This window comes from Anas acuta, chromosome 5 (genome assembly GCF_963932015.1).
Source record: "Anas acuta chromosome 5, bAnaAcu1.1, whole genome shotgun sequence".
Classification (NCBI taxonomy): domain Eukaryota; kingdom Metazoa; phylum Chordata; class Aves; order Anseriformes; family Anatidae; genus Anas; species Anas acuta.
In genome coordinates this window covers 55,213,564-55,235,767 of record NC_088983.1, presented here as the reverse complement: position 1 = coordinate 55,235,767, position 22,204 = coordinate 55,213,564, and the positions used below count along the sequence as shown (strand labels likewise).

The following is a 22,204-nucleotide window of genomic DNA, read 5'->3' as shown; positions in this document are numbered from 1 at the left end:
GGAACTACAGTTTGCAGGTCTGGACCAATGAACAAGAAAAGGAACAGAGGCAGGGGATTGCACATAAGACCATCATCTCATATGATCAACAAACTCATTGCACAGAAAATTTCCATGTATGAAGAAAAGCAACTTGCTTAAGTTGAAAAATATGTGGTGACTGAGTCAGAGGACTGTGAGCAAAAGAGGATGATGTTTTATTCAAGACCCTTGAATGCCATCCCAATAAACTGATTTATTTTTTTCTTATTCCAAAAATCCTAGATTGTTGCTAAACAGGTTATTAAACAAAACAAACAAAGCTTCTCCTAGATATTCAATAATTGTATTTCTTATTTTGGGGAGGACAGTGTATGATGATGCAGTCTGACCTGCTGGTATCTGAGCGCTTGAGTGCAGCTGATATAGGAGACTATATTATAAACCTAGATAATTTTATTTATTGCCAATTGCTCTGCAAAATCCGGATGTAAATGTCTCAAATCAGTACCCTAAAATAGTTACCATTTTCATTTTTTGACATAGTTCTTTATCTAAATATGCAGTCAATGCCCTCTTACTACATGTGTGCTGAAGAAATGTAAATCAACGTCTGAAGCACTAGGACATTGTAGTGATGAGTATTGGAGAGTAAATAAGGAAATTAATCATTCTGTCTTCACATCAGGATTTAAATGGGGTGATAGCATTGAACAAGGAAGATAAAACAACGCACCCGATAGCTACTCATTAGTGTGTTATTCGTGTGCTGAGTGACACAGGGGTCTTGCAGAAAAATGCATTAGTTATCATGCATTGCTTCAGAATAGATGTGGAAAAGGAGACAATTTCAGTTGTACATGCAAATTTAATTCTAATGCCTCCTAACAGTGAAGTCTTGTCTTCACAATCTTAAATCTGTATACAGACACATAGATAAATATAGGCACATATACATGCAGTGTAGCAACCAGAATTTGTTGCCCACACTGGGGGTGATGTCTGAGTATCCTTTGGCAGGGACAGAAGATAGGAGGAGTTGCAAGGAGTGTTCCTTCTGTCTGTGGCCTTAAACCTGCTATTAAGCCTCAAGACAAAACAGAGAGATGATTTTCTGAGTTTCTGTTGTTTAAAGTATAATAAATCTAATAACACTTATTAGTGAGGCAATTGTAAACTGCTAATGCAAAAGTCATCATGTGAATTTAATTAGCATTAATAGAGTTTTAAAAGTAAAGAAGATGAATGAATTAGAACTGTTATTTCATGCAGACTTCTGCATTTCTCCCAATCAACACATAAATTACATCACTATTATGTGCCATGTCAGAGTGTGGGATCAGCTAAAAACATTGACTTGAAAGGCAATACAGCAATCAGCATGCTTTTGCTAACCTGGTGGTGTGGCACCACTATGGGATACTCAAAACCTGAGATCAAATCCTAATGATCAAGAATGATGTGAAATTTGTGCTGACAGCAGGGGCGAACAGACCCCTTACCTGAAGGTGCATCAGCCCCAAGCTGTTTGAAGCTGCTGACTCTGAAGCTGGAGAAGGGAGCCCCACATCAGCAGTGCCCCGAGCCCAGCCCCAGTGCAGGGGCAGCTTCCCATGGAGTTTCACATTTGTCTGGGCTCAGAAAGGCAAGGGAGAAGAAAGGAAAATGAGACAGGCATTGTCAGTATGTATGCCCATAATAAATGACCACTTCATAAAGTGTTTAATTTTTGCTCTATTTTCTTTGGGAAGAATTTTATCTGCTGCAAATCAAGTAGCAAAATTTGCAAGTCCTGCTTTCTGTTGGAACTGGTACTGACAATCTCTGTTGTTTCTATGTGTATATGTGGAGAACAGTGTCAGCAAACTGAAACATGCATTTGCAAATGGCTTGTTAGGAATGTAACGTTGATTTGTTTTCATACATTCAATTAATCACAAGAACAGACAGAGGACAAATTAAATTTGTTTTTATTTTTATTGCATACAAGATAAAGAGTGTTACAGAGATGAACTGTAAACTTGTTCTAATTAGTGCCCCAAAGCAGATCAATAATTCATCTATATATATCTTCCTGTACTTTGCTAGTAATCACAAATTAAATTAATGGCCACACACAACAAATGAAAAGACTGACTCCAGCAGTTTTCCCTGGGATGTCAACACCATTTCATACAGATGACACAGAGTCTCAGAGGGTCCTACGCTGTTTATTCAGGCAACAGAAACAAAATCATGCTTAATGGGATGTCAGGTTTCAAGTTAATCCATAACCATTTTTTGTCCACGTAATCTCTAACATTTTCACATCAAAAAAGTTTTTAAGAGAAACTTTAATTCCTTATTAAAATTACCTAGACTATTTTATTTTGGAAGTGATTGAAATTTCCTAGCAGTGTTTGTATACATAACATTTCTATACCCTGTTGTTAAGAGATTAACTTTCAAATATCAGCAATACAATTTTGCAAATTGATTTTGTCTTTTCTGATGTTTGGTTTGCATGTTTTGATGGTAACCTTTAAATTCCCATCATTCAGTTGGAAGACCCTTTTCTGTCTCATTGTTTCCAACACTTTCATTTTCCTTTTTTTCTTTGCCTTTTTAATCATTTTTATGAGATTCTTCCAGAAGTAATCTCATGAATTTGTGATTTCATTGCAGAAAAAGAAAGCCAATGTTGCTTGAATCAAAAGGCACAAGAAAAGACATGTAATCCCACAAAGAATGATTAAGTCATACTACCAAGATGTTGGCGTTAATCAACTTACATATGATTCATTACTTCATTTTTATACCACAATTGAAAGTGATAGATTGATGAGACTAAAGAAATCAATAACAATAAATAAATAAATAAAATAAGCATTTCCAAGTGGTGCCTCCAGGTTCACCTATTAGCCAGATGTTTTTTCTGATGACTTAATGTCATTAGGTCATGTTTCATTTATTATTTTATGGGATTGTCTTTCTTGTGTGACACCATTGTCACTGGAGACAGAAACTGAGGTGTGTTTTGAGATGTATTGCCTACCCGATACTAGAAGCAGAATGTCAGGAACATCCCTTGTCCAGACGCACTGCCACACAGCTAGGGGTACGCTGTGATTGGGACCCTTCCCTTTCCAAGTTCTACTCTGTGTCATAAAGATGTCATTTCTCTGTGCTTCAGATACTCTACCCAACTCACACTAAGCAAACAGCAGAGATCAGGAGACTGCATAAGATCAATTCAGTGAGTGAAGGATTTGAACATTTGCCTAGGATATGAGAGGCTTATATTTGACACTGGTTCAACAGCAGCCATTGCCAAGAACTGCTCTAGAGCTGCTCTGCTTTTCTTGTGAAGTTCTGTGAAGATAAAGCTTTCATTCTGACAGAGAACTAAGGTATGACAGAAACTTGGATTCTGAGGGAAATACACGTAGAGTTTTCTCTGTTTCAGTTCTTCCATTCTGTTAAATGTTGGATATAGGCTGAAATCTAGTGAGAGCAACCACTGGAGATAACCTCCTGTCTGGAGATGGAGTTCCAGAGCAGAACATCAGTGCTTAGCGGGTAGCAGAGTGGACATCTTAGGAAACCTGGTGTCTCTTCCTTGTGCTGAAGTCCATGTATTCAAATTCTACTGCCTTTGTAGGAAGCCCAACTGGCTATTTAGATAGACAGTAGATCCGAGTTCTCTGAAGTCTCAAGTTCTGTACATCAAGGCGTCAGTTAGGGAATAGATCTTAAATAAGTGCTGATAAACATTAATGGGATTTTGTGAATATCATTGGTATTCTAACTTCACAGCAATTATTTTAGATTGTATGTTTTCTGCTAAGCACTTTTTGTGTCCTCTCACATCAAATGAATGCACAAGAACAAATAAAACACTCATGGCCCAGAGGATTTTATTCTAAATAAAACATGAAATAATTACATTTAGCAACGTAAACAGCTAATAATGGTTGCAATAAACCTGTCAGTACATGAATAAGTTTCTAGGCTAATAAAGATATTTTAAGACATGAAAATACATGAATTAGAAAGTAGTGGTGTTTTTCTTTTTTCAAGGCATTCCTTTTGTTTTTGTGCTTTATTGATCCTATGGTCAGACATAGCTGTATAGGAAAACACAGCAGAGGAAAAAAATTGAGGTTTGTTTGACCTTGTCAGTGTTTGATACAATTTTAATTCCACAAAACAACATCTACAAAAAATAAAATAACATTGTCACTTTCCAGGTGAAAACTGAAAGCTGTTCTGTTGTTTGTTCTGATGCTTACCTTGAAGAAAATTATCATGCCCTCCTCATAAATTTATTTAGTTCATGGCCATCTATGGCAATTATACAATGTTGACACATTAAATTGATTATACAAGACAAACTGTAATTAAATGGCAGCCTTCCAGTTAACAGTGCTATCTTTTATTGTTGGAATGCTTTTTTACGTGGTTCATTTTCTCCTTGCAGACATAATTTTTGCTTTTATTTCCATCTGGTTTTGGCAGTATAGTGACCTTTCTCTTTAATTTGCTGGCCACCACAGATGCTACAGAAGGGTGGAGAGAAATAAATGAGTAGGGCCATCGTGCATGTATCTGGATTCTTCTAGATGTGCCTCCTATGTATCACAAAGAAGTAGTTTTCAAGATATAAGGACTTCTTGTGTTCCTCTTGATCCTTGGATATCCAACCACCCACTTGTATTTTCTGAACAGCAATTTAAACCAGACACGGTTTGTGTGGACCTTACCACATTTCTATAGTGCGTATGCTATTTATCCTCATATCATGGAAATGTTGAGTCAAACACTAGAACAGGCTTCCTATAGAGGTGGGTGATGCCCCAGTCCTGTCAGGGTTCAGGAGGCATTTGGATAACACCCTCAGTAATATGCTTGAATTTCTGTTTGGTCCTGAAGTGCTCAGGCAGTTGTTGGAATGGTGGCCCTTCCAGATGAACTCTCCTATTCTATTCTATTCTATTCTATTCTATTCTATTCTATTCTATTCTATTCTATTCTATTCTATTCTATTCTATTCTATTCTATTCTATTCTATTCTATTCTATTCTATTCACTATATAAAGTAAAAGAAATTCCAGTCTTCAGGGAAAGCTCTTCATATTTCTGTTTCAGCAAAGAACTAATATAACCTCTGAAAAAGTATGTTTGTTCAAGGACATCCCTGAAACTAGGGAATAGTTTTAGGCTATTCATACCTCTAGAAATGTTATGAGCCTTAATTATATCAACTTAAGATAATACCAAGCACCATGTTCCTGTTATGGGGTAAATAAATAACTGTTTCTTCTATAATTGTGACCTGGAAAATATAGCGACGGAGGGTTCAATGTTCAAGGAGGTTTAAGATAAGCAATACAACACAAAGTGGTTCCTGCTAATACCATCCAGTTTTACAGACCCCTAAAGTTTAGATTGTTGATCTGAAGTTCCGACACAGACTAACAGACTTGAAAGTCTTCTCAGAGACAACAAACACAGCTAAGCTCCTTATGTATGACTCAGTTTCTTGCCACTTGTTGCTGATGTCCTCATTCAAGGTAGATTACAGGAGAGCTGAGCAGAGCCTTACTCAGTGCGCTTGAATTTGCTGAGGATATGTTAGGATTTTGATCAAGTCAAAAGAGGACTAGAATCTTTGTGTGTACTAATATAGATATACATATGTACACATATGTACATGCATGTGTATATAAACCTAGAAGAATATTCTAAGGTAGTTTTCATTTTAACTGAAGTTTTACAATCACTTTTTTATTTTTTTTGATTGCTGCTATCTTTCTCATATAAAATGTTTGCTGTTTGAAGTAAATTTCTTTCTGTTGCTGATTAGGTTAACAGATTTATTTTGTTAGATTGCTGATGAGATAGGTAATCTCTGTATTTTCTGAAATAAAATTATTGTAGGAAATAAATTTGCACGTATGTGAATTGAGAGTTCGCAGTGTCACAGTCAGAGCAGATGTGAGTGAATTCATACTGCTTACTATGAAGTGGGATCTTGCTAAGCCAAATATAGCTGTACTGCTTGCCCATGTCAAATACTCATCTCATTCGCTATTCCTTGTGCACAGAACCTGCCATTTGATCTTCAGGGTACAAACAACACCTTGTCATCAACTCCTTGTCAGTAGTACAAGGTAGCAGTTACTCTTTATAATGCCTCAATCGCCAGTTTTGCAAACCACCGGTTTTTGCTGCTGACCCTGGTAGTGCAAAGATCAAGAGCATCATTTGCTTGCATAGATTTGTGAACAGACCCTATGCCCTTGTGCAACGATGCCCAGCCAGAAGTAGTGTAAAGGTACACCAGTTTTGGAAAGTTAGTTTGGTACAAGTAAATGCTGGTCTTCTCTAGCAGAAGGACTGAGGATAGTCATCACACACACACACATAATAGCAGCTTCCTGCACGCAGCTAAGGAAGCCTGCAGTGGGTTCGAGGATAATAACTTGATTCAGTCCCCTAAAGACTTGCTGACAAATGAAACACAGCTCCTCCTGGAAAAGGAACCTAATACCACAAGTATAGCCATGATGGGAGAGTACATCCATGAGAGAGATTTTAAGTAGGAATGCCAGACCCTCTACTTCTGAGGCAGTATGCTGTGGTATCTAACAGGTTAAATCTCCTGTCTGACACGTCAGTACATTTGGTGTATTTTAGGAAAATAATCCACAATTCTACCTCTTCAGGGACTGGCAAAGGTGCTTAATTAGTGAATTGACCACACACACTTTCCTAAGGCGAGGCTTAGCAGGTCTCCTCAGTGTAGGGCTGGTGCAGCATGGAAGGAGTCCAACAGGGAGCGGTGGGAGCAGGAAGGGAGCTCAGCAGGGCAGTGAGCCAGTTGCTGGCTGTGCCCTTGCTGACTGGGGTGCAGTCCCACTGGACCTGAGCAGGGTGGTAGTAACAAGCTCCACCGACAGTCCCAGAGGCAGCAAGGAAGTAGGCTCAGGGTCCCTCCACAGGGGCCTCTCAGCAGCAGCAGGTGGGGGACCAGAGGCAGGACTGGAGACAGGAGCACAGCAGAGATCCAGCTGTTATTGAGGAGACATACTACAGACAGGGAAGTCCAGGCCGGAGCTCCTGGGTGCAGGTGGGGGTCCCAGAAGTGGCTGCTGAAGGCAATAAAGGCCTCTCAAGTGCCTTCAAGGTCCTGCTATGTGTTAGAAACAATATTAGGACAACATAAGGTGCAGTCAGGACATGGTGGTAACCAGCTTCTGAGACAAGTTTTGATCATATCTGCGATGAATGTTAGTGTGGACTTACCTAGATATTTAGGAGTTTGGTTTTTCTTCTTACTATTGTCATAAGCAAAAGCTAGGAATTCTGGAAGCTCTTCTATAAGCCTTCCTTTAAGTTCCTAGAACACTTTATTTCCTTTAATTTCTAATTTACCTTTAAATTTCATGCCTGATATCACATCTGCATTTCTTAATGTTTTTCTCATTGAAAAATAGAGACATGTGGTGTCTCTTTCATACTTGTCTTCTACTTACTTTCTTATAGACAAAAGCCTGCCAGAGTTTGGTTGCTCAAAATCTTATTTTGTGTTGCTCTCTAATATCTCACAGCAATTGAGAGAATGCAGCTTCATCCAAAGCAAAAATTGTGAGGATTATGTGTTTCTAATATTAAAAGCCTTACCAAAGATTCATTTCTCAACAACCATTTGTACCATCAGTTCTCAAACATGGAAGATACTGTCAGAGGGCTTGACCTCAATATAACTGATTGCATAGGCTTCAGTAGTTGTACATATGCACCCATCTAACACATTTTGTTCTTTGCCATGCTTTGGATTATAGCGTGAAAAAGTGTTAAGCAAAGCTAGAATAGCAAAATCAGGCACTTTATTTAGATCAGAGGGGATATACATAGATACCAACTAAAATTAAAATATCTCATTTTAGTTCTAGGTCCTTTGATTATTTACTCTTAAATCTCCCAGTGCAATGAAAATTATTCGACCAAAAAAAGTAGACAAAATCAAAATAAGAACAAAAGCATATGCTGTTAAGTGCTTAAGACTTAGACTAGCCTTCAAACTCTTTCACAGCTTATCCTAAAAGGAACAAAACATTTTATCTTTCAGAGACAGCAACTAAGACTGTGATGTTATCTTTCAAACAGTACAGCTTTGAACTGTGACATTTATTCTGACTTCCACATTCATTCCTATTCCTAGCTTCATGCTGAAAGAGGACTTCATTCAAATTTGCAGATATTCTTTTGTCGCTGTTATTCAACCTTTACCTTGAGGCTTTCTTTTTCCCCATAGAAAAGTGTTTTTATGAAATTGGGTCCATTGAATTTCATGATCACTTCTGAAAGCAAAGAGCATTTTATGATAGCTTTATCTCTGCGAGAGAGAGTATATGTTAACAGAAGGGATCTGACCAATGTGGATTCAGATATTTAAAATATTATCACTAGTTAAGTGATAATATCTACCTGAAATGTTTTGAGGACATAAAGCTGAACATTCGAGGTGATATTCTAACCCATCTAAACTCAGATTTTCTAATGATTTTAATGGAGCCAGGATTCTGTCCTTCCTTTAGGTTACGATTCTTCACTTAGAGAAGATAACTGACTGATAAAAATGTGAGAAATGTGAGTAAAGATTAGTTTGCCCTTTTTTTTTTTTTTTTTCAACATAATGAGTACAAGGTACCAGAGAGCGAAACAGAACAGAAACAGATGACAGGATGAGACAAAAAAGTGACTGTGAACCCTGATCCTACAGTCTGATTGATAAACATGGGTGATTTGACCTAGAAAGAGTTCCAAAAGAGGGACACTGCCTCATACATGTGCAGTGCATCTGCAGAGCTGGTCTTTGAAACTGAGTGCAGAAGAGAAGACTCTGGGCAGAAAAGGCACAGATCAGAAGAGGCTTAAGAGTTATTTTTTAGCAATGCTACTCTATAAATAGGAAGTAGTAAAGGAGAAGCATAGGTGTATTTACTGAGAAGAAATTCAGGAGTTAAGACAAAGGACCATGTCTACTCAATTCTCCTTTTCCCTAACCCATCTCTAACTGTTGCTCCTTGTCTTCACTTAATCATCCTTTGTGAGAAATACAATAGTTTCTCCATTTCCCTTCTTTCTTTCACAGTCATGTTCCTGATGATTGATTCCTGTACTTTTTCCATGAGTGAAAATCTGTGAAGTAAAAACCTTAAAATCTGGCATGCTCCATGTCCTTCTGTCTTCCCTTTATAGAGGAAGTAAAAGAGTCAGAGCAGAAGCAGAGAGCTAGAAAGAGAATGTGAAGAATCTTAGAAGGGATGTAGCATTTAAAATAAAGGGAAGAAGAAAAACCATGAGAGAGGATGTGTTTTCATAAGACAGAAGAGCCAAGTAGCTAAACTTCAAGTAGATCAACATCACAAATATTTTTCATGAAAACTTGCTAAAAAGGATTGCAAAACACTTTTTTTCATTAATATAAAAAAAAATCTGAGTATTTGAATCAATATTTGCCCTCAACCTCTCAGTTCTATTAGGTAAAGCAGTTGTTGAGTTCCCATTGAAGTGTGCATGGCAGAACAGTGCAGGGTGTAGTGCCTGACTAAAGTCTTTCCTTGGCTCAAGGTAATTAAAAGGTGTCAAGCTAATAAGAAGAAAAATTGCCTGTTCTTAATGAAAGGAACCTGTTGAGACAATTCTAAAAGACAGAGAGCCTGTAAGATTAGACCAAAAATTAAGACAAATTTATTTTAATTTTGTTAATTAGTTTTCATTTTCTGAGCTGTCCGCTTGGTGCAATAAGCACAAAAGTACTTCTGCAGCCCCTATTTATCCCACTTTGGACTCTTTCGGGATGTTGCCACGACAACATCACAGCAGTCCATCCGAACAATTAGCAGTAACGCTGGGATTACCTGGTCTGCGTCTCGTGACAACTCGCCTACCAGTGCAAAGTACTCGGCCCACCTCTGCTCTAGCTGGTGTTTGCTGCCTTCTGTGCAGGTTGATGCTTCTACATTCTTCTGCTGGGTGCAGGAGAATTACTGAACAGTGAAAATGTCATTAGAAGATTTATTTTTAATGTAGCATTTGTTGAATTTCACCAAGTTCTGTAAGGTGGACAGAAAGCAACGTTATGTTTCAGTTAAGAAGCCTTGTTGCGGGGGAGGAGAGGAGGCAAACTCCAAATCAGCAGTCCATGTTAGCCCCCCATTTGCTTCAGAGAGCGCTGACCCACGGCAGCCCTCCAGCTAACATGGAGCAGTCTGTTTTTCCCAGTTGCGTGGCATTGTCTGGCTCACTGATCCTCCTACTCCTTTCTCCTTCACACCTGCTGCAGTCATCCTTAGGGGGGAGGAATGGGAGCCGGCATCAGGTGCCTCTCCCACTGTGTATCTGTGCGCAGGTGGAGGAGAGAGCAGGCAGTGCAGGACGCTGGGTATCCAGCATCATGCCTAACTGAGGTGTAAGGTAGTGTCTCTGTGTTGATAGCAGCATTTGTTCTGCAGTGAATATAATTTTAGTCATTGGTATTAGAGAACATCTAAAAAAATCACAAGGAACTACAACGGTCCTTTTTATATAAAAGGATAAATAGAGCATTTTATTAACACTTTTTGCAGCAACAAAAGTGACACAGTCCACATCTTTTTCATTAAACACAGCAAAAGCTATGATCACATTTTACATCACTTTGAGGCACAAAGCAAAATATTTTTTTCTTAAGGTCAAGGTATGATTTGCATTTAAAAAAAAAAAAAAAAGAAAAAGGAGAAGAAACAATCCTCAAGTTGTATATTGCGGTAGCAGGGTTTCCAATCACTAGCACGATACAATGAACAGACCAAGAATCCAGAATGGATTATTACATACAATAATAATCATTTGATTGAATTAAGAAATGGATCGTTGTTGTCATTTTAGAGTATTAAGAAGTGGTCTGGTGCTGCTAACTTCAGTTTGGTTCGGTTTGGTTTAATCCCAACAACCCCAAATATATACAACAAGCTAAATGAAGGTTAATATATAGACTAGAAGATTATGCACTTTATAATGCATTGCACTTATTGCTTGGTACACTAATGTTGCAGTCACCGTTGAGTTATGCTAAAAAGACAAGCGTGATGCTTGTTGGCTTCTTTCAACCCAACACTAGTTATTTGCCACTTTGGTTTGTGAGTTTATATTCAGTGTCCATTATTATTAGGTTTAATTGAAAGACAAATACATTTTTTTATTTATTTCAGGGATTTCTAAAATAGCAACATTTTCTATAATTACAGTATCTTCAATAAACTTATATCTATGTATATAACTGTGGCACGATGTGTAAAAATATGAATGCTATTAAGGGAAGAATAAGGGTTAAATTATTCTCTGTTTCTTCTATTGGCTTCAAAATATTCTGCAAAACAAATACATCCTTTTTCATAGGGCTACTTGCTCATAGTAAATTTCTCTTTGGAATTTTCTATAAGACTATATCTTTTTCTACTTTATATTGTGTTATTTTTTTCTCTCTAAAGACACCAGTACAAAGTTGGAATATACTGCAAAGAAAAGAATAATAAAGCTTATTTTTGATAAAGGGATTTGACAAGTCTGCATGAAAATTCAGACTTAATGTTGCATTTTTTTTATTAGTTGATAAATGCAGGGAAGAACATGACAAGGCCTATAATTTCATAAGAATCTGTGCAGAATAGAAATAAGAACTTGTGCCTGAACATTCAGTATAAAACTCCTAAATAATTCCATTATTCATCACAGAGTAGCCTGCAGCATGTAATCACAATAAACATACAATATGCCCTATTTGTTCTGTTAGGCTTGATACAATTACACTTAAAGGAACTGGATCAAGCCCCTGTAAATGCCTAGGACTCAGCCTTTCTCCTTTAAGAAAGCTCTTGTCTTAGACTAAACACACAATTCCTACATTGCACTTAGTAAACGTGTATTTAACACAATCTCTTTCAATACAGTGTAACAAATATATAAGTGCATTTTTAATGATCAAGTAATTTTGGCTTTCTAAAAAGAGCATTAGATGTGCCAACTTGGTTGCTTAGTTGTGCTTTAATCCTTATTTATGAGTTTTAGCTCTTGTATACTGTAAGTATCTAATTGCCCCTATAGTTTTGACCAGTAAACCCTTAAAACTCTAATGTTTATCGAACAAATATAACCTAATGAAAGTGATGACATGTCACAACTCATACAGATTGCACTTTAATGGATTTTTTTTTACAGTAAGACCTTCCTGTTTGATATGTGTTTACATGTTTATACCACATTTTAGTTCTGTGTGCAAACAATCACAATGAATTTAATCACAAACACTACAAAATATACCCAGTATTTAGGGTTGTTATGAATAATCTCCTTCCTTGTAGTTGTATGAGTCTTGTACTTCCTGTTGTACAAATTCCTCTTTTTTCTCCCACCCATTAGGCCAGCCACCGTTGACCTGGGTTGTAGCACCATAGGACTTGGTGGTACCATAATTTACATAATTCTGAGTAATGTCCCCTGTCTCTTCAGCTAGTTCATCTTCATGAATAAAGCCACATTTCTCTTCACTTGTCTGTTCGGGGTCTGCCCAGGGTTGTTTCTCTCCTGAAGCAAATATGCCATAGAATATAACGCCTCCGTAATGAACTAAAGCAGCAATGAGGAAGACATACTGCCACTCTTCACGTGTCTGTAAAGAAGAAAGTTGCTAAATCAGACCCATGCTTACCCAACTCTTCTGAGCTAAGAGACTTAAATTAGGGATTGTGGTTGTGATTGTCAGCAAAACTAAAACATGTAAGTGTCCAGTTTCCAATTACTTACATCTGTCTCCCCCTGAAAATCACTATTCATCAGCCTACAAAAGCACTGACCTTGTGAGCATATAGTGAGTGCAGCATGTTTCAAATTTGCAAGTTCCAGGATGCTATCCCCTAGAGGTCCCAGACTGCAATTCAGATATTCTGGCAAGTTGTATTATGGAAAGGTCTTTTTATTGAAGCTAACAGTATTGAACTGGAAGATTTGAAAACTGTATTGCCACTTACCTTGTTCTTTGTCATTGCTCCAACAATTATAGGGCATACCATTCCAGACAAGGTCCCGACTCCATTAGAAATCCCCATTAATATGCTGGCATACCTTGGGGCAATGTCTAAATGGTTGACATTGAATCCTGCAAAGCAAAAGTCAGCAAATGTTCATACCATAACCGGAGCAATACTTTGGTTCTGAAAAGTAATGCTATCACGTGAAAATTGTAATATGACGTATTTCAGCTGTTTAATTGCATTTATTTTTCTCTAAAAGCTTTACAATGCTTAAACGTCTATTTTTTTTTTTGTCTTTGAAAAAAAAAATGTTACAGAAGGATACTAAATGTATTTTGTTCCCCAAACGAGGTTTTAAAAATATCCCAGTAGTGATTGTTTAGAGAACCCAGAATGTATTTAGACAGGGATAGGGTTCATATTGTTGCACTGTCGTTCGTGACCTTTTCATGGTGTAAATAACACATTATTTCTTCTTCTAGCTTGTGCCACTTTCATTTCCTGTTGCCACATTTTTCTTTCACACAAACTAGCAGAAGGGAGTTAGTTCCCTTCTGTTCTTGAGTGGTAAGATGAGAGGAGAAAAAAAGGGACTATCTATAAATGATTTATTAATTATCCTTATAATATTTGTTTCCTTGCATTTCCAACAGCTTAATTCCCTCCAGATTTATGCAGTAACTATTTAAATTATCTGAGGAAAAACATCTGCTTCTATATGAAGTGTCCAAACTGGTTATCCCTCAAATAAGCACTTAAATAAGTGAAAGCAGAAGCCAGATCTTTGGTTATCAAAACATAAATAAAAGAGAAAAGGCAGGCATTTAAACATGGATAGCTGTTAGAAAATACCATACTTATCAAGTTCTATGAAAAAGTCATGATACCTTGCAGATCTGGTATGTGGTATTAGGGACAGATTTGGTTAAGGAGAGTTTAGATGTTTGGCACAAAAGAAAAGAGAGTCTGCTTTAGACATAAGGAACCAGCATGGGACAGGATACTGAGATCACAGCGGGAAAACAAAGGAAGGCCAGCTCACTTGCATTTGGGAAAGGCAAAGGCAAAAGGCTGAGATAGCAGCAGGAAATGGGAGTAACTGATTTTAACATCAGAAAAAACTTGTGAGTAATTAGGCCCCAATATAGTAAAAAAAAATTACAGTACTAACAAAACATTAAATAATAGACAGTGAAAAAAGGGTAAAGGTCTATATCTAAACAAAGACATATATTTAGGTATCGGCATACAGTAACAATCCATTTATTGTACACATTTAGTTTTAAGAAAAACCAGTGGTGTAAATTAGCATCTCACTGAAAAGGAAGTTAAATTTGCTGCCCTGAATATGAAAAAGATTGAGTATTTGAACAAAAATAACCAATCTAAAAGGTGTGATATTGGTCTTTTCTTTGTAATGTTCATAAGTAATATTTGGAATTCTGAGGTTTGTTTTAAACTATTGTCAGTGAATAAAAAAACAAATGAGGTGTTTTATATCTTAAAATAATCTAATTAATTAATGACAGTAGTATAATCTTACCAGATATGGCGAATCCACTAAAGCCTACAGCAAGTACTAAGAATGAAATAGCCACTCCTTTACTGTGAGAATATCCCACCACAAGAAGAAGAGTTGCTTCCATACCAAAACCTTGAGAAATTGCAAAGAAAACCAGGCATCAGATTTAATTCCTCCTCAAATATTGCAGACTTTAGGATATCACAATATTTCAAAGGAAGACAGAGGCAAAACGTTACCCCAGAGTGCAATATAATCAGGCATTTCTTTCCTCCCTAAAAGATACGTGTTCTTGCTATGTCAGGTAATCCATATTTTATTGTTTATTTGCTTATCATTGCTTCCTGCCAGTTTTAAGCTCAAATCAAATACCGTAATTAGGTTGGCACTAATGGGAGCACTCAACCTGCTTATGAATGTTTAAGTTCTCATCAGAGGCACAATTCAGCTCTTGTAAGGTTAACCTCTGAGAAGTCAGATGGGTGATCCCAGCTCATTGTCAGAGGGTGTCCAGATGAGGAGCTAAGACACTTTAAGAAGCTGCTTGTAAGCAAATTACCCCAAAAGAGCTCATCTACCCCTTTAACAGTCAAAATGCTTTTTTAAGTATCAAAAATGTGTTTTGAAATTAGACAGAGGAACAAATGTGTTTGTTTTTATTTAGTAACCACATCTGTAACACACAAAAACTATACAAAGGATTATGTCATATGTACATAAAACCATGCAGTTTGTTTACTGTATACAGTCTACTGTATAGATATTACATCTGTACAAGAAACTTTTCTAATAAAATAGGAAAGCTTACCTCCGCAGTTCATTATCTTTCTCACAGTAGTGGTTGAAAGAATCTGTTTGCTCCTTAAAAAGTCTGCAATTTGTCCCCCAATGGGAACAATAATTGTCATCACTAAATGTGGCACAGCAGATAAGATACCCACCTAAAATAATAATAGGAAATAGCAGAGTAAAAACTGCAAGAAAATACCAATTTTTCATTTTCAGAAGCACTCAGCAATTAGCTAATTGTTTCTCTTCAATTTCAGACAATGTGTTCAAATTAAGAATCTTGACTTGGTTTATGAAGTGAATAAAACTATTGATTTTACGTTGCCTCTGTATTTTCCAAAAGGCAGTCAGACTTTTTAAGAATCTTTGGTGCCATGACACTTCATTATTGATTATACTGTTATAGATTGTTTTCATAGTTTAGATTTAAACTAATAGCTTTATTTATTTTTTCCCTAACTTATAGCTTGTCTGCCCTCCCTTTTCAGGAAATTTATGACCAAATGTGTCTCGCTGAATTGCTACATTTCTGTTGGTGATGGGTTTGGCACAGCAATTGCCCAGCAAATCTAACACGTCCAGACGTGTGAGGTCTGCAAAAGATTCCCTGTGGATCACCCTCACACATGCAGTGTCCATTTGCCTTTGATTTCTGAGCAGCCCATAAGCTGCAAATTCCACACAAGCACAGGACATGTCTGAGAAATTCTGTATATAGCAAATGATAATACACTAAATATCCATTGGCAATATACAAAATGCTATGCTTATTAGCAAATTAAGACACAGCAATTCTGCGATGACTGTCCCAAGCTGTAAGAATATATTTGAGGACCATTCCTTCCAAGCAGTGCCTAGCTCGAACTGCCACCTGCTATCTCCTGTCAACAGAACTGCCTTGCAGATGGTTTGCTTCTGGAGGCGTGACATTTTGTTCTGCTGGTGAATTCTGATTACTGCCTATATCTGGAAATGTGCTTACACCCAGGGCTTTTGCGTATTTCCTTTCTGAACAGTGTGTCAGTCAGGCCCGATGGCTGACTTGAGTGACGTCAGTGTGCAGAGCAGACAGACTTCACGAGAACACAGAGAGTACAACTGGTGTTTGCTTTCCCACTGAAGTGGTGACATAGTGTTATCTCAGTGCAGATAACATATGTGGTGGCTGTGTGGTGGTAGCTAGCTTCATCTTAATAGGTGTTTCCCCCAGTAAACCAAATAATAACTACAAGGCAACTATGGCATTGCAATTAGCTGCTGTGGGGTGTTCCTGAGTAAATGATAACTGTTCTTTTATCAGCATCCATGTCCACAGCAGATGGAAGGATGAAAATTGGCTTTGCTGGTGTTGTTTACAAAGCTCCATATTTCTTTGAATACACTCTAAGAAAAATCTTGTGGAACAAAATAACCAGATTGATTCTATAGCATGTGACCATTCTTACTGCTTGCATAGCAGATCAAGTTATGTTTATCATTAAACATAAGAATGTAACAATTTTGGACTGAAATATTAATATACTGAAATTGAAATATTTTACTGCCCATCATAATGGAATTATGAATCGTTTACACTTTGGTTTTGATGCTCAGGTGCTATGCTATATATAGAAAATGGTCTTAAATCAGCACACCTGTTCAGTCCAACTCTGGTTTTTGAAAATGGGATATTACCAAATTTGAGCCTCATTTTAAAGGTGTTGGGTTTTGTTTGTTTGATTGATTTTTGTTTTTGTTTGTGTGTTTTAACATGCTAGAATGGGCTCATACACTTAGTTCTGAGAGCTGGATTTCCAGAAATTAATTTTGTATCTGTAGCCCATCTTTAAATGTAGGATGGCATTACATAATTTTGACAATACCCCATATTGCTGCAACATTTTGGTAGCTACTAGAATGCTATAATTGTCACTCATATCATAATTTAGCATGGCTCAATACCTCCTAGAAGACTATGAAAAGAATATGGGTGTCTCAAAAGCATAAGCCACCATCACTTTCAGAAGAGGGAAATCAGCATTTGCAGAAAGCTTACTGTATTCTCTGAGGCTTGCTTGCGTGTGTCCATATTCATAGGAAGGGGCTGATTGAAAATGCATATGAATTATGGGGAACGTTGCACCATATTTAGGTCTCATATTTGGCATCATCTATTTCTCTTAATTAAAAACAAAAACAAACAAATGAAACAACCACAGGTGTGGCTCTCACCACATTAAAGGGTGACATTGAACAGTGATAGAGTGCATTGTCCTTCCTAAAACTAAGTGGCCCTGCTTTGCAAAGTGCACTTGAAAGACCATAAGCACTTGGACAGATTTCTGTACAGCCTTCTTGCAAACCCTGGGGTGTCTGACACAGAAGTGCACCGGGTCTTTCTATACCTTTGAACACCTTGCCTGATCTGGCTGCAAGAACCCAACTGAAGGGCTTATTGCAAGGGTAAGGACCCCAAGAGGGGGGGGGTTCTAAATAACTCCATCCTGCCTTCACCTTCCACTATCCAGTACTTTGCCATTGCTGTTATTCGCTCATAGGTGCTGGTAAGGGAAACAGTAACTTGGAGTGATCATTTTTGAGACCTATAAGCCTGTGGTAAAGATGCAGAACACTTACCTTTCCATTTCCCAATAAATAGTACAAATATTGCTCAGATATTTGCTTAGCTAAGATAAAACTTTTTTTTTTTTTTTACATTATTCTTACATACCTTGCTTATTTCAAATCCAAACACTTCCTCAAAGTAAGCAGGCTGACTAATAAGCAGCAAGTAAAAAGTCCAGCTCCTACAGAAGTTTGCAACAATTATTGCATAGACTGGCATAGATGTAAAAAATTTTCTCCAAGGAGTTTTGTATTTCTGAAACATAAAAAGGGGATCCAGTCAGCATTTAGATCATTACCAAATATCTATCCTCCCTTTTCCTCTTTGTTATTTTTACCTATATTCCAACAAGTTCATATACACGTGACTTTACGTACTCATTGAATTCTAGTGACTTTAATTGTCTTAAATTACATGCATCCACATAATTAATATAAAAACATAAATGAGGAAAAAATACTATGAAATACACAAGTGGAGAAATTCAGTGATACTTAGCTATATCACAAAACGAATGTATAAGTGCTGTTAGATCAGTCATGTAACATGAAGATGTCCAAAGTCCAAAATTATGTCTCTAAAAGAGAATGTTGCTGCAGCAGTCAGCAGTCAGTTTTACACTGTCAGTACAGAATTTCATCCACATTTATTTTAAGCATGTATTTTAGCATCTAGATCTTAATCCTAGAATTCTGATTTATTTTTTTTACCAGGTCTCAGAAGCTGTTTGGTCAATGTATTTTTGCTTTGTTTTATTATATGTTTAAATGAATTGGGTAATGAAAAAAGATGACAGATGGGCAGAACTACAATCCTGCTGAGTCCCAGCACCTCTCTGTGAGCCCAGGGTTCTGCCCATCTGTGTTGATACAAGCGCAGGATCCAGACCCTGATGAGTGTCTGAAAACTGCTTGAATACTGGTTTTTATTCAAAGAAGTCTGGCCCGGTAGATAAATATGTGTCACACTTTGTATGCCTATCAAATTGCACTCAGTTGAAAGCTGAGAAAGAATTTCAGTTTATGTATTTTAGAAGCAACTAATGACACAAACTAATCACTTCCAGAAATGTTTAATTAAAAGCAAGAATAAAAAATAATCAGAAATATCTAAGGCCTGCTAAAATTACACCAACATTCGCTGAAATAACTTGTTTCACATAAGATTTTCAAAAGCATTTATGGGTGTACGAAACTGTGACCACTGTTGAATCTTATTAACTATCAACCCAGAAACTACCTCAAGAACACTTAAAAATGTCAGCTATCAAGAAAAAGAAAAGACTGTAATATTTCCAGTTCCCTATTCAATCTGGATCAAAGGTTTTGACTAAGAGGATGGAGGTATATTCCTGCAGCTTGATAGCATGCTTCCAGCACTGTAATGGGGGATGTTCTTATGGCTCTACTAGCATGCTCTAATGCAGCTTGCAGTCTTTCTTGCAAATGAAACATACAGTAGAAAAGGTTTGCTGTTTGTGGTGTTCTGAGGACCTAGGTAAACACCAAGTACTGCTATTCCTCTAGTTTACTTTTAGGAAGATGAAAACACTTCAGAAGGGATAAATAGGAAGGAAATGGACCATTTGAACTCAGGGTAGTATAAAAGTCTCAATAAATCTGCAATTACAGATGTAGTTCTAGATTTACCTTTAGCTCTTTTGTATATTTTGGAGTAGGAAGAGAGAAAGACCAGGCATAAAATCTATGAGCAATCCTCTGAAACCTGTATTCACTTCACAAGGAAGCAATATCCACCCATCAGCACATTTCAGATCTCCCCCTGTCCCCACCCGAAAAAAAAGTAGAATTGTTCAAAATGTGCTTTTCTGTCTTAAAGAAGTAGCACATTGGATTTTTTGTTCATTTTTGTATCTTTTTTTTTTCTTTTTTTTTTTTTTTCTTTTTTTGCTTGTTATTTTCATTGTTCCTATCTCATAGGAAATAATTGTATGAGTAATATTCTTACTTCCATTGCACCTAGGAGGTTGGCACTCTCTCCAATGCTTTCTTCTATGTATCTTCTTTCTTCATCTGTGATCGTAGGATGCTTTGCAGGGCTCTCATATGAAACCAAAAGCCAGAACATATACCAGACTATACCAAAGCTCCCTTTGGAATGGAAATAAAAACTTTAAAAAGAAATGCACAGTAAAGGAGCAAACAAGAAAAAAATAATAATAATAAAAAAAAAAAAACCACACGTAGATAATTGTAATCAATTTAAATGGCAAATGTCGTTACTGAGAGCCAGATCCTGCAAACAATATTTGTGCAGAATGCATGCAGAGCTGTACCACCATGAAGTCTTGTTTCCATTTACAGAGTGCCTTCACTCTAAGTGAAGGGTCACTGATATTCAACAACAATTTGTACAATGCAGTGCAATGAAATAGCTCCCATTTCATTTTACCAAGTTGTAAATGATCCATTCTGCTTTAAGCCATTGTTGTTTGATTACTGCACTAATTTTTTTACCTGCAAAACACAAGATTGTGGTGCTGTTTTCAACATAACAACAGGATTCTTGAGTAGTTTATTAAGTTTCTGAAAGGGTTCCCCTTGATTCACATCAATTTTACATTACAAAATGTGTAAAATTTGCCTTTGGGCCTTTGGGACATTTTTCTTCCAGCAGTGTATTCACACAACTAGTGTGAATAGAGTTATGTAGCTATTCAGATAAAAATCAAGACATTTTATTCAGGAGAGATACTCTTAACTTACAGTTGTAAAATGAAAGAGAGATGTTACCTCTGAGAATCTGGGATTCTATGGATTCACATAGCAGGTTGCACTGCTTGCACTAGAAGTGATGAAGGTTTCACCATTCTTGTTTAATAATATTCATTTCCTTTAAATTCTGTTCTTTTATTTTCTATTTCTCAAGACTGTATGGAAACAGTTGTTCGTTTGTTTGTTTGTTTTTGGTGGGGGGACATTCTTAACAGTAGCCTTTTCATGTTTAGATGGTGTAGAGTAAGGTGATGTGATATTGGAGTGAGATGAGCAGAAGTGCATACCATACACATAGAACACCGAAGACCACCCTGTATATTGCACTAGGATCCCAGCTAAAGGCATTGCAATAACAGCTCCTGCATAGGAACCTGCAAAACAAGGTGTGTGTAGTTGAAAAAAAGGAGAAAAATTCAATCTCAAAATGCTTTTATATTACAAAGGAATGAAAGACCTAAATGGAAATTTACTTACCACAAAAGGAAGTGGTTGCTAACCTACTTCTCTCTAATGGGGGGGCCCACTTGCTCCAGATGCCGTGGCAGGCAGGGTAGGTGACTCCCTGGGGAACGAGTGTGCCACAGGTCAGCTAATGCTGAGCAGTTGGTCAGGTCATTGTGCATGAATTTCTGTTTTAACACTGCTACAAACAGGAAGCTGAGAACACTTTACATTTTTATAGCAAAGTCTGAGCACAGCCATAGAAAAACTTCAATTTCTAGTAAATCAATCTGGTAAAGTTTGATTGAGTTTTTTTCATCACCCCCAATCATTTCAGAAGCCTTACAGAGCAGATAACAAAACATGATTATTCCCTTTTGCTCTGCCTTCCTCCTTCCAGGAGAGAACAGTGAAGAATTAAAAAGAAAGAATCTTAATGCACAAGTATCGGAGTCAAAGGAGGGATGAAAACATGGATCCTCCAGGATCTTTCTACTGCTGGGCTCATTTCTGCAACCCACAGTTTTGGTGGCCTTCTAACATTTTCTGATGACCTTCTAGCAGTTCATATATAATTTAGGAAATACAGTTTCCTTTTCCATTACTCTAAAAATATAAAATAAGATCAATAAGAGCTTAAAAATATAATCTTATATAATCTATAAATAAATAAATCTATAAATAAAATATAATCTTATATCTTAGTCTTTAATGAACCTTTTTGAGCACTTAAGCAAAGAACTCGATGATCTCAGTTGGTTTGATTTTAAACCAGTTTCATTTTAGGTTGGGTCTCTCTTGCAGTGCTGAAATTTTAGAAAATCCATTATGAAATGTGCTGTACTTTTTCACAAAATTCAAGTATAAGAATTGTTATGATGTATGCATACTTATATATAGCCATTTTTCTCTTAATTTGATGTTTTATTTCCTTTGCAAAAAGTAGAAAAATGAATAGCTTCTTGCAAATGTTGTGATTATCCCTCTGAATACACAAAAAGCTTGTAAAATACATTGTTTTGTATTCAAAGAGGTTTTATAACCAATTTAATGTTCATTTCAGTCTTTTTTG

The 22,204-nt window shown here is 36.9% G+C and overlaps 1 protein-coding gene and 1 long non-coding RNA gene across 3 annotated transcripts in view; one reads left to right on the top strand and one right to left on the bottom strand.

The window, feature by feature from the left end:
• LOC137857856 (uncharacterized) overlaps positions 1 to 22,204 on the top strand; it is a 197,891-nt gene that overhangs the window by 96,662 nt on the left and 79,025 nt on the right. The gene's annotated exons all lie outside the window — the stretch shown is intronic.
• Positions 10,547 to 22,204, bottom strand: part of SLC17A6 (solute carrier family 17 member 6) — a 33,583-nt gene continuing 21,925 nt past the window's right edge. For both annotated transcript variants that reach the window (XM_068684963.1, XM_068684965.1), the window contains exons 5-12: positions 21,166 to 21,253; positions 20,976 to 21,062; positions 19,922 to 20,064; positions 18,059 to 18,208; positions 15,368 to 15,500; positions 14,581 to 14,691; positions 13,035 to 13,162; positions 10,547 to 12,676 (exon numbers count right to left, since the gene is read on the bottom strand). In XM_068684963.1, coding sequence (XP_068541064.1) covers positions 12,344 to 12,676; positions 13,035 to 13,162; positions 14,581 to 14,691; positions 15,368 to 15,500; positions 18,059 to 18,208; positions 19,922 to 20,064; positions 20,976 to 21,062; positions 21,166 to 21,253 — 1,173 coding nt within the window. In that variant the 3' untranslated portion in view covers positions 10,547 to 12,343. The remainder of the gene's footprint in view (positions 12,677 to 13,034; positions 13,163 to 14,580; positions 14,692 to 15,367; positions 15,501 to 18,058; positions 18,209 to 19,921; positions 20,065 to 20,975; positions 21,063 to 21,165; positions 21,254 to 22,204) is intronic.